The sequence below is a fragment of the Corylus avellana genome, chromosome 2 (genome assembly GCF_965113065.1).
Source record: "Corylus avellana chromosome 2, dhCorAvel1.hap1.2, whole genome shotgun sequence".
In the NCBI taxonomy this organism is placed as follows: Eukaryota; Viridiplantae; Streptophyta; class Magnoliopsida; order Fagales; family Betulaceae; genus Corylus; species Corylus avellana.
Window position 1 is genome coordinate 6,398,544 of NC_142491.1, and position 12,881 is coordinate 6,411,424.

Sequence of the window (12,881 nt, forward strand, 5' to 3'; positions counted from 1 at the left end):
TGATTTGACTGTGCCGCAGGTTTAAGAAGAAGGGTAATTGTTTTTAACTATTATTTACATGAATTGTTTTTAACTATTATTTTTATTTTCAATTTAATAAAGACAAAGCATTCAAAATATTATATTTACAGAATTTTTTTTTTTCTCTCACGTAACGATTGGAGCAAGCGAGATCTACTCCAAGCCGCCGGTAACTGGGGGGAAAATGAGTTATACTCGGGTCGGCTTTTGTTTTTACCAAATGAACCACTATCCGACAATAACTCTACTCACATATGTTACGTCCATTATTTATATTCATAAACTCATTTTAAAATTGTTGGGGGAGAAAATCTCCCTGAGTGGGTCCCATTTTTTATACTTATTTATCATATGTTATTGATAACTCATGTAATGACATGTGTGCACATTTTTTTAATCTTTGAATAAAATGAGAAAGAAAGAAAGTGGCCTCTTTTTTACCCCAATCTCTCTTTTATGTCTCTCACGCATGCCACTCTCAACACGAAATCGAATTTTCTCTAGTTTATTTGAATTAAAGAGTATCTATTTTATGGCTAAAATTTTTTAAAAAAAATTTAGAGTCACAAATGGGACATATGTCCCACCAATAAAAAATCATAAAATATTATTTAAGATTTTAAAAAATTAATAAAAAAACAAAGGGTGACCTGCCAGTCCATCTTGGGCATAGGGGGTGGTCGGCCACCCTCATTTTAGTTAGGGGAGGCTTGAGCCACCCCAAATGGCCAACCAAGGGCCACCTCCGCTGGGCTTGGGGTGATTTTGGCCACTCTCAAACCGACCAGTCTGGGGTGGCTTTGTCTTTAGGGGTGGCCGAACCACTTCCATGGGCCAAATGAAAATAATAATAATAATAGATTAGCCATTGAGGGTGACTTGGCTACTGCCATCTCCCTTATGGGTGATTCAACTTCAACTCCCAAAGGCAAACGCTATTTTATTTTTATTTTTATTCTTTTCATTTGGCCCTTGGGGTTGGCCAAACAACTCCCAAGGGGCCATGGGATGGCCGGCCACCCCATTATTTGTTTATTATTTTTTAAAAACTTTAAATAATATATTTTTTTTATTACAAGAACATGTGTTATATTTGTGACTCTGAGATTTTTTTAGAAGAAATTCTAGCCATTAACTCAACACACATTGACTCATTGATAATTAGAGGCGAATTTTTATTATATTTTTTTATTCAAAAATAAATATGCTAACTTAGGCATCGAGAGTTTGTCGGCTCCAAACGGAAGACCTTCTAATTTTTTTTTGTTTTGTAAAAATCTCATTGAGTCCTTTACAACTTAGCCATCAAAAAAATAGCTTAGTAGCAAATTATTGAACCTACAAATGCTCCAACAAAAATTATTATTAAATATACGTTTAAGTAATCTACACTTATTCTCAATTTTTTATATTTATTTTTTAACATTCATAAATAACTTTTAAAATCATTGAGCCAACTTGTGTTAGACTCTTTTCAACGACAAGTGGCTCGTTGGTAGCCTCAGTCGTTCTTTATTATAGACTAGCGCGACTTTTCAAACCACTATCATAATTCTGTTTCAACGTTGGCTGCTTCAGTCTGCACTGCTGAAAAAGCAAAATCTGCTTCATTTCTCTTGTTTGCATTATCTATCTTTGTTCAATTTTGTTTCCTTTTAAATTTCTTGTTAAATAACCATGGCTGTGGGAGAGGCTTTTCTCTCAGCTTTCCTTCAAGTGTTGTTTGACAGATTGGCTTCCCGCGAGTTCATAGACTTGGTACGCAGCAGGAAGTACGATGATTTGCTGGAAAAGTTGAAGATCACATTGCTGACTGTCACAGCACTGCTTAATGACGCAGAGGAGAAGCAGTTTCATAGCCCTGCAGTGGAGAAGTGGCTGCACATGGCTAAAGATGTTCTTTATGATGCAGAGGACATATTGGATGAGCTTGCTACCGAAGCTTTGAAATGTAAGGTGGAAGCTGAATCTCAGGCCAGCCCAAATCAGGTATGGAACTGGAGCTTCATCTCCACCCCATCTAGTAGAGAGATAGAGTCCAAATTGAAAAATATTATTGAGAAGTTACAATTAATTGCGAAATATAAAGAAGCCCTTGGTTTGAAAGACAGTGTTGGAGGAAGCTCGTCGGGGCTCAAACAAAGATTACCAACAACTTCATTGGTAGATGAAACTTGTGTCTATGGCAGAAATCATGAAAAGGGTTTGATAATCGAGCTGCTCCTGAGGGATGCACCAATTATGAATAGAATTGGTGTAGTTCCTATATTCGGGATGGGTGGTATTGGCAAGACAACTCTTGCTCAAATTGTTTACAACGATGAAAGAGTAGAGGAGCATTTTGATTTAAGAATTTGGGTGTGTGTGTCTGATCAATTTGATGTAGTGAGGGTAACAAAAACAATTTTTAGGTCAATCACTTGGGAAAATACTGATCTCAATGACTTAAATCTGCTTCAAGTTAGTTTGAAAGGGAAACTGGTCGGGAAGAGATTTTTGCTTGTTTTGGATGATGTTTGGAACAAGAGAAATAATGATTGGGATCTCTTATGGAAACCATTAAAAACAGGGGCAAGGGGAAGTAAAATATTGGTGACAACGAGGAATAGGGATGTTGCATCAAGCATGGGGACAGTTCCAGCTCATCATTTGAGAGGTTTATCATTTGATGATTGCTGGTCATTGTTCACAAGTCAAGCATTTGAGAATAGAAACATTGATTTCTATCCAAATTTGGAGGCAATTGGTAGGGAGGTTGTGGAAAAGTGTGAAGGTTTGCCCTTAGCTGCAAAGAGACTGGGAATCCTATTGCGCTCTAGACAAGAAGAAGACGAATGGAAAGATATATTGAATAGGAAAATATGGGATCTACCTGATGATGAAAGTGATATTCTTCAGAGTCTAAGACTAAGCTATCATCACCTTCCTGCGCATTTGAAGCAATGTTTTGCATATTGTTCAATATTCCCTCCGGGATATGAATTTGACAAGGACTCGCTGGTTTTGTTATGGATGGCAGAAGGATTTGTGTTGCAACCTAATGCCAAGAAAAGATTGGAAGATGTGGGTGGCGAATATTTTCTCGAGCTAGTATCAAGGTCATTCTTTCAAGAATCTATTGACAAGGAGTCGCGATTTATGATGCATGGCCTCATGAAAGATTTAGCTCATATTGTTTCTGGAGAATTTTGTTTCAGATTGGAGGATAACCTAAAGGATGGTAATCAAAACAGAATTCATGAGAAGGCTCGCCATTCCTCGTACTTACGCGGCAGACGCGATGTGCTCTCAAAATTTGATGCCTTCAATGGATTTGAACGCTTACGCACCTTCCTACCGTTAGATCCAACTGGCACTATTGGAATTAGCTATTTGGCTAATCAAGTCCCTCGTGATCTCTTACCAAAGCTAAGATATCTACGAGTGTTGTCATTTAATGCTTGTTGCCTCACTGAATTGCCAGATTCCATTGGTGACTTAAAACATCTACGCTACCTGGACCTTTCTCACACAGCAATTAAAGCATTACCTGACTCAACTGGTACTCTTTACAATTTACAAACATTGATCCTATTGCAATGTCGCTCTCTCACTAAGTTGCCTGCAGATATGGGGAAGCTAATGTGCTTACGGCATCTTTGCATGAGTGGAAGCAGGTTAAAAGAGATGCCACAGCAAATTTGTAGATTGAAGAATCTTCAAACATTATCTACTTTCACAGTGGGTAAAGATGGTGGGCTAGGAATCAGAGACTTGAGAGACATGTCACAACTTCAAGGATCACTTGTCATATCCGGACTGCAAAACGTTGTCAGTTTTACCGATGCAATGGAGGCTAATTTGAAGGACAAGCAGGGACTTGATCAGTTGGTATTCCAATGGAGTAACAGCTTTGAAGATTCAGTTAATTTTGTGGATGCAGAGGGAGTACCTGATCAGACGGTATTCCCATGGAGAAACAGCATCGAAGATTCAGTTAATTATGTGGTTGCAGAGGGAGTATCTGACATGTCACAGGATTCAGTTCGAGGCATGGACTCTTATACACATGAACCTGCTGAGCAAACACTGGGATGGAGCAACAGTTTGGGTAGTTCAAGAAATGAATCAGTTGAAACAGATGTTCTTGAGATGTTGCAACCGCACAGAAACATAACGCAAATCATTATCAGGGACTATGGAGGTACAATATTCCCAACTTGGATTGGATCTCCTTTGTTCTCCAATCTGATCGTTCTAAGACTTAGTAATTGTTCAAAGTGTAGTCATCTACCACCAGTTGGGCAGCTGCCCTCTCTCAAAGAGCTCATGGTTGAAGGAATGGAAGGAATTAAAAGAATAGGCGCTGAGTTCTATGGTGATGGCTGTTTTTCTGCTATGCCTTTTCCATCCTTGGAGACTTTAAAGTTTGAAAACATGTTACTGTGGGAGGAGTGGTCTTCTTCTGGAGTTGAAGGCAGAGGAGACTTCAATAACCTGCAACAGATTGAAATCCGTAACTGTCCTAAGCTAAGAAAATTGTTACACCACTTTCCTGCCTTGAAAAAAATGAGTATTATGGGGTGTGAAGCATTGGAAAGTCTTCCAAGGGTTTTGACAGTTGATGAAAACTTAAAACAAGGAAGTGAATTCCCTTGCCTCCTTGAGCTTTCTATACGGACATGTCCCAACCTGAGGGAACTACCCCATCTTTTTCCTTCATTGGCAATGCTTGAAATAAATGGATGCCAAGAATTGGCTGAACTTCCGGGGCTTCCTTCAATCCGTGAATTAGAAGTAAATAAGTTTGATGAAAGGGTGTTACAAAGCATAGGTGACCTGTCCTCGCTTACTTACCTGCGTGTGTGTCAAATTTCCATGCTCATATGTTTGCTTGAAAGGTTTCTTCAAAAGTTAACAGCTCTTGAAGAATTACAGATTGCTAATCTTGGTGAGCTCACAACTTTGTCCAATGAACTCGGATTGCAAAATCTCCATTGCCTCCAGCGTTTGGAGATTTCCGGATGTCCATTCTTAAAGGAGTTGCCACAAAGTTTATACAAACTTTCATCTCTTAAGGAGTTGAGGGTCTCAAAATGTCCCTCGCTTGTGTCCTTTCCTGCGACAGGCTTGCCTTCCACGCTCATAAGACTTGAGATCAAGGATTGTAAGGCTCTGATGTTCCTCCCTGAGTGGAAGATGCTTAACAATGAGAAGGTGTTTCCTTTACTTGAATACTTGGTAATTGAAGGCTGCTCTTCTCTCAAATCTTTACCAGGAGGCCAGTTGCCCAGCACGCTTAAAAAAATTGAAATCCATGACTGCATGAGTTTAGAGTCACTTCCGGAGCAGATGCAAAGCAATATCTGTCTTGAATTCTTTAAAATTTCATGTTGTCATTCTATCATGTTCTTCTCGGAAGGAACTTTTGGGCTGTCCACTGTCACATCCAGCACTGTCATGAACCTTAAGGAGCTCTTCATTAGTAGTTGTAAGAACCTCAAGTCATTACCTGGAGGCCTACACAACCTCAAGCGTCTCGATTACTTAGAAGTAGTTGAGTGCCCACTTCTTTTGTCTTTTCCAGAACCTGGCTTGCCAACCAAGCTGCGATCAGTAAAAATCTCTAATTGCAGGAGTCTCAAGTACCTACCAAATCAGATGTATAGCCTCACATCTCTTGAAGAACTACGCATAGATGGTTGCTCAAGTCTTGCATCATTTCCAGAGGGGGGCTTACCGGCCAATCTGCTGTCACTCTCAATCTTAGACTCTGAGAATCTCAGGCCCTCATATGAGTGGGGGTTGCACAGACTCACTTGTCTAATGGACTTGTCCTTTGGTGGATGTCAAGGGTTGGTATCTTTTCCTGACAAGTGTTTGCTGCCTTCTAATTTATCCTCTCTTCATCTTGAGCGACTGCCAAATCTTGAATCTCTGCCCCAGGGACTGGAAAACCTCACCTCTCTTGATAATCTGGAAATATGGGAATGTGACAGGCTTGTGGCCTTGCCAGACAGCTCAAATACTTTAGAGTTGGGGTTTTTAGGATATCCTTTGATATACAGTTACTAGAGAAATCTGCTCAAGAAAGGTTTTACTCAAGCAATCTGCACCGGGAAACAAGCAGTCGATCTTTCGTTATATGGGTTTTGTTCAAATTTGGTGTGAAGGATTCGTGGACTAAACTCATTAATATTCCACTCTTATTAGACTATCCGGAAAGGCCCTTGGGGTTTTGGAAAAACTGAGAGTTCTTAATGCAGAATGCAGAAGAAGTATGAAGTTGGTCTGCCATGAGGTATGGCTGCATTCCATGTCCTTTTGCATGTTTTTGTTTCTGATAATTATATTTCATATATGTTTTCTCCTAAATCCTACCTAGCTTATATGCACTCTATCTATCCCTCATGCATAATGTAATTTCAATCATTTGGTCCTAAGGCTATCCAATCTATGAACTTACCTTAGATCAACTCAATCTTTGGTGAGCATGATGGAATTAGGAAGTTCGTGAACTCTAATTGTTCATTTGTCAAATTATTGTCCCAGAAGAAAAAGTTACATAGCAGGAGTGAGACTAATAAATTTTCATCATGTACAAAGACTGTTCTCAATCTTATAACTGAAAAGTAATATGCTGTTAGATTGTGAAGTGATGCTAACTTTTTGTACTTCTTGCATGTAGTTAATACAAAGTATGACTAGATTAGTCATGGAGGACCATTTGTCTTAGTGACTGTTAATGATGAAGCTTCATCTTGATTTCTTATGTTTTAAACCAGAGTAATATGTTAGAATATAAATTAAATGATTAAATTCATCTTTTTCTATAAGCTTAAGCTTTTAGGACAAGTGGTGTTGAACATAATATCATCCAGACTTGCAAAAATGTTTCATGAAGCTATTTTTAGATATTTATACCTTTTTGAGAGTAGATATCATTGACCATTATCTTTATTATTTCTTGTATATAGTTAACTCTAAGGGATAGTTCAATTGGATGAGAACCACACTTTATGAAGTGGAGAGGTCGTTAGTTCGAATCTCTCCTTCTCCCTTCCTTACAAGCCAAATGAGCAATATATATATATATATATATATATATATTGCTCATAATTGTTAATGTTGGCAAGTATACATCTCTCTTGTGCTTGCCTCTCATTCAAATGGTCATTGATGTTCCTTAAGAACAGAACACCAGAGTTAAAAATGTCAATGTATTCAAATGGTCATTGATACTCTTCTATATCACTCAAGCTCTCTAGATCTGCTCAGATAATTTTAGGGTAAAATTATAAAATTCTAATAATTATTTTTTGAATTAAATTTCCTATACTAGAGTATGGGAGATTTTCCTTTTTTGTGTTTATAAATTGTCAATGATGGACCTTCTAGTGCTAGTTAACTTTCTAATAGTATGACTTGGACTTGACCATGATGTTTACTATGATGGACCTGCTAGGTAACTTCCTGATAGTATGAGTCTTTCAAAGCATTGTCATAAGACTAAGCCTTACGTGACTACTGCATTTTGCATTGGACAAAAGCAATCTGCTCCTGCTCTCCTGTTTGAGGTTGTCTCTCTTTGTTTTCCTCCTTTATTTCTGGTTAGACAACAATGGCTTTGGGAGAGGCTTTTCTCTCTGCTTTCCTTCAAGTGCTGTTTGACAGATTGGCTTTCTGCAAGTTCACACACTTATTACGATGCAGGAAGTACGACGACTTGCTCGAGAAGTTGAAGATCACATTGCTGACTGTCACGGCGTTGCTTAATGACGCTGAGGAGTAGTCTCATAGCCCTGCAATGGAGAAGTGGCTGCACATGGCTATTTATGATGCAGAGGACATACTGGATGAGCTTGCTCCTGAAGCTTTGAAATCCAATAGTGTGTATATAGGAGATTTTCCTTTTTTGTTGTTTATATCCTTTGCTCAAGTCTTGCATCATTTCCAGATGGGGGCTTACCGGCCAATCTGCTGTCACTCTCAATCTTAGACTCTCAGAATCTCAGGCCTTCATACAAGTGAAGTGGCGGCTGCACAGACTCACTTGTCTAATGGACTTGTCCTTCAGTGGATGTCATTTTCCAGAAAAGTGGTTGCTGCCTTCTAGTTTATCCTCTCTTCATCTTGAGCGACTGCCAAATCTTGAATCCCTGCCCCAGGTACTGAAAAACCTCACCTCTCTTGATAATCTGGAAATATGGGAATGTGACAGGCTTCAGGCCTTGCCAGACAGCTCAAATACTTCAGAGTTTGAAATTTTAGGATATCCTTCTATATACAGTTAGTAGAGAAACAAAAAGTTCTATCTGCATGAATTTGAGCAGCCAATGTTCTGCAGAGCATTATCTTCCTTCCTTGCTAGAAGAATGCTTGCCTGCTTGCCATGCTGTATCTGCTATGGATCAATGAACAATGTCAATAACTGAGTTGTTGAGGAGATGGATGTTGACATATAAATTTTTTTTAGGAATTAGGTATCAAAAGGTTCCACAAGACATTGGATTCATGCATCCATATTTACCTTGATAATGTGGTCCAGAACTTTTGAATTTTCAGCTCTGGCATTCTTATTTCCTTTATTTCTTATTTTGTATGAAGTCCAATGCCAACAAAATAACAAGTAGCAATTTATTTTGAACCTGAATAGCAGTATTTACAAATGATTGTGAACACAATGACTCTGTAATGCTGAAGTAAAATCTCTCTTAAATACATATTAAGGTCCATATTTGCTCATTATTTGTGTGTTCATATAATCTCTCCCACAAACCTGCTATACCACTCATTGTCACTGTCAGACTAATCTGATTCTGGGTCATTCAAGAGGTCATTCAAGAAGCAGAAGTTGCTACTTTCTTATTGATCAAACATTTTTTTTGTAGGAAAAAAATTATCATGATATTAATATTACTTCCAAAGAATCTGACAATTAATGTGCATGTAGCATTCATACACTTTTATTTTATCATAATATTAATATTACTTCCAAATAATTCCAAAAGCAAGTCAACCCATGTCCTACCTAAAAGTCATACCCCCTCAATACGTCAAAGAGTAATGCTACACACCAAAAAATAAAAATAAAAATAATAAAATGTTTGACACTTGTCATCATGTGATTGGAGCCAAAAGTAATATTTAATACCATTTAGTCACATGCTCATACTTGTCAAAAGTTAAAAAATAATAATTGTTTGTAATACTATAAACTACATTTTTATCTCACAAATATTTTATAATGTTGACTTGACAGTTCCAACTAATTCTTAGATCAATCTTTATTAAAAAAATAATTCAAGAACTTGTTGGGACTGCTACATCAACATTGTAAAATAAAAACGTATTTTCTAGCTTTACTCAAAAATTGTATGCTATTTTTCAATGTCAAAACAACCTCACTTATGAGCATTCACATCCCAATAGCCAAAATAACTTTTTAGCTATAATTTGGTTAGCTGTAGCAAAAAATACCAAACCTTATGAGATCGGGCTCTTCAATTTGAAGAAGCTTTTTGCAAAACCTTCATTACTCAATAAATATATTTAGTACTCTAGCACTCTCTAATTTTTTTTTCAATTGACTTTTGGTACTCGCCAAATGTTGAAAGCAAATGTACAGAAAAGTGAAAGATGAGATAAAATAAAAAAAATTAGATAAAATTATCAAAAGCATTTAATAAAGTACAGAAAATTTTAAAAAGATGAGGAAATGTACATCGATAGGCATTGCCACAACAATCCACTAGAATTGGGCATAGTATTTAGCATTCCATAAAAGATTGACAAAGGTCTTAGGTGTTTGAAATTAAGTAAAGCTACTCTTCACACTCATATATATATATATATACCAATTTCACGTCGGCTAATGTAGTGCATTTTAATTGGCTACCACATTTTTTTTTTTAAGTGGGTAACCTTGGAAGCCATTTAAAACACGTCGCATTAATTGATATAAATTGAGTATGAAGAATAACATTATCTTGTAAAAAAAGAATAATACAACTCTTTAAAAGATCTATAAAACTATTGGCTAAAATTGATAATGCTCAAGTACCACTTAACGTGGCTTTCATTGATATATATAGAATTACAAGTAGTCTAGATAATCATGTACAGAAGGATAATCATTTACAAGTAGAAATCTATTGTAAGTTATATACTTGGATATAACTCTTGTCCCTTATCTATGTGTTTGTTCTCATCTTGTATTGTAGAGTCCTTATCACACGCACCTCTCCTCTTGTATTTGTTCTTGATCACTCTTATCTTGAAGGGTTTGAATTACCGATAAATTAGGTGCTTTAACACTCTTCACACTCATCTATTATTACATTCAGTTGTTGTAGGGCTTTTTGTTATACTTCTGTTGTTGAATTTCTACTGTATTTTTGTTGTTTCTTTTGTGTTTTGCTAATTTCCTTGGTTTTTTTTTTTTGATGGGTTTATTGTCTCACAATTCACATGTGATTTGATATATTAGAGAAAACTTTTATAGCCAGCATTCATAATATTCCTCTTTGACGAATTCTGTTCCTCAGTACCACTTTAGCTATATGTTATCGCTTTAATTGTGTTGCACTTAAAAAGACCCTAATCATTTATGGTCGTTTTAGATCATTAATTAATTTATTGCTTATTTTTTTTGAATCGAAAAATATCCAATTAGTTATATAACTTCTTTACTATAATTAATTAAATATTCTCCAATTTAAATAAAATAAATAATATCATAATTCTATTGTTTGTTTCTATCCCTAGATATTATCTTTATCGTAACCCTTTTTTCCATTATTGACTTTTTTTTCTTTTTAAATTAATTTTTTTTTTTTTAAAAAAAAAAGAGCTGAAAATCGTATTAAGCCGCAGTTATCTGCCACGTGGACAGAGTTAGAAAACCATTTGGTTTAGGAATTTCGTTGTTTTGGGACTCCGAATAGGCTTCGTAATCTGGGCTTGTAAGGCGGCGAGACTCCTATAAGAAGGGACGAAGTTTTCCTAGTTTCTTCTCCCTTTTGAGCCATACCAGCAAATCTCAGCCACAATGTCAACCTATCTGCCTGAAGAAATTGTGCTGAATATTCTCACCCTCCTGCCCCCAAAAACACTACTCCGATTCAGGTGCGTTTGCCGAACCTGGCGTACTCTCATCGGAAATCCTGATTTCTTTACCCAAAACACCCTCAACCAATCCATTCTCCGATTCTCCGATCGTCCTTCTCCTCTCCTTCTCACCGAAGCCAATGAAGGATCAAACGATTCTTTCAAAAGGCATTTTTACTTCCTCTCTGACCAGACCCTGGAGTGCCAATCTCAAATTATTCTCAAGGGAAGCCTTTTTTTTGAAGTTACGCTTGTGGCGTCCTGTAATGGTTTACTCTGTCTTTGCGACTACACTCTCAACAAAATCTATCTGTGGAACCCCGCCACGTCAGACACTCCCAGGTCTATCCCGCGCCAGCGTCACCCGCCCAACCCTTTCCTGCAGGTTGGTATGTTGCTGGGCACCGTCGGATTCGGTTTCGACCGGAGATCCAACGACTTCAAGGTGCTGAAGATTAGTCATGTTAGTAGCTATGACTCCGCCCCTTGTCACTTCAATCAACCAGTTCACTTCCAACCGGAAGTATATGACTACATCCCTTGTCACTTCAATCACCCATTTCACTTCCAACCGGAAGTATATAGCAGCCCTTGTCACTTCAATCACCCAGTTTACTTCCAACCAGAAGTATATAGCCTGAGCACCGGGACGTGGAGACTGCTTGACCTACGAGTGCCGTTTGAGCAAACTCACGAGTTATTTCTAAACTTTCCGATTCTAAACTTTCCGACCACTGCGGCGGATGAGATTTTTTTCTGGTGGGAGGTGGTGGATCGACACTCTCATAATCTTATAAATGAGAAAATTGTTGCTTTCGACTTCAATCACGAGTTGTTCCGAACAACGCCGCTCCCGGACGGCGCACATTCCACATATTACTCCTGCTACCATTTTACGGTGCTAAATGGGTTCCTCACCATTATGGGTTTGGGTTTCCCGTTTGAGGAGATGAGAAGCAGAAGCAGTGGATTGGTGATATGGGTTTTGTTTGAATTTGGTGTGAAGGAGTCGTGGACTAAACTCATGAATCTTCAACTCTTCATAGAAAATCCGGGAAGGCCGTTGGGTTTGTGGAAAAACAGAGAGTTGATTATACAGAATGCGAAGGGGCAGCTGATTTTGTACAATCTTTTTACTCACACAAAGAAGGAAGTTGCTTCAACTCATCGGAACACCCTACCATTACCGGATTTTCCCTTGCAAGGTTTTCCCTACACGTGTTCGAACTCGGTGAGGCGGGGAAGGATTGAGTTGGAGTGTAATATTTGAGATCTTTATTAATTATCAATTATAAATACAGATTTCATTTTATCTTTCCTATTATTTTGTATTTTCGACGTCTCCTTATAAATAGGAAATTATCAATTGCATAAAAAGAAAAATGTAGTCTTTTTCAAGGCTTTATTCTATGGACACCGTAAAATTTCTTGTCTTCTTTTTGTATTTATTTCAGTATTTATTTATTTTTCAAGCATTTTTCTAGTGTTCTTATAGTCTTCTTAATTCTAAGCAGATATTATTTTCTAGAAAAGTAAAAAAGAAAGTAGCACTTATCCTTTTTTTTCGGCCTAGAACTAGAAAGACACCAAGGTATTTTCCTCTCCATTCCTATGGGATCCAGAGTCACTAGATCTGCTAAGGTACAAGGGTGTAGTACTTTTCTTTTTTTCCTTTTTTTTTTTATACTTTTGATTGGGAATCCCTCTAAATATGGCCACTTCGCATGGCCATTCTTGAATAGCAAACTCCATATCGGTATAAGGTGCCCCCC

The 12,881-nt window shown here is 37.5% G+C and overlaps 2 protein-coding genes across 4 annotated transcripts; both read left to right on the forward strand.

Annotated features, from left to right (window-relative positions):
- The first annotated feature begins 1,607 nt into the window (after positions 1 to 1,607).
- LOC132167136 (putative disease resistance RPP13-like protein 1) lies at positions 1,608 to 8,564 on the forward strand. 3 transcript variants are annotated; one of them, XR_015911306.1, is made up of 3 exons: positions 1,608 to 6,301; positions 7,466 to 7,577; positions 7,714 to 8,065. XR_015911306.1 is itself a non-coding variant. In XM_088512571.1 (2 exons), the coding sequence occupies exons 1-2, from the start codon at positions 1,699 to 1,701 to the stop codon at positions 8,292 to 8,294; spliced, it is 4,374 nt and encodes a 1,457-aa protein (XP_088368697.1). In that variant the 5' UTR covers positions 1,608 to 1,698; the 3' UTR covers positions 8,295 to 8,564. The 3 variants fall into 3 exon arrangements, 1 of the variants encoding a protein (XP_088368697.1); XR_015911307.1 differs by lacking the exon at positions 7,466 to 7,577; XM_088512571.1 differs by lacking the exons at positions 7,466 to 7,577; positions 7,714 to 8,065 and adding an exon at positions 8,222 to 8,564 and having other exon boundaries at positions 1,608 to 5,999.
- A 2,486-nt stretch (positions 8,565 to 11,050) lies between these two features.
- On the forward strand, positions 11,051 to 12,379 carry LOC132173103 (F-box/kelch-repeat protein At3g06240-like). Its single transcript, XM_059584685.2, has one exon. It carries the CDS (start codon positions 11,051 to 11,053, stop codon positions 12,377 to 12,379), a length of 1,329 nt encoding a protein of 442 aa, XP_059440668.2.
- The last annotated feature ends 502 nt before the right edge of the window (positions 12,380 to 12,881 follow it).

Coding starts and splice junctions, on each gene's coding strand:
- LOC132167136 (XM_088512571.1), top strand. CDS start 1,699: ATGGCTGTGGGAGAGGCTTTTCTCTCAGCTTTCCTTCAAGTGTTGTTT. Junction 6,000..8,221: donor GAAATATGGGAATGTGACAG/GCTTGTGGCCTT, acceptor GGAATGTGACAG/GCTTCAGGCCTTGCCAGACA.
- LOC132173103 (XM_059584685.2), top strand. CDS start 11,051: ATGTCAACCTATCTGCCTGAAGAAATTGTGCTGAATATTCTCACCCTC.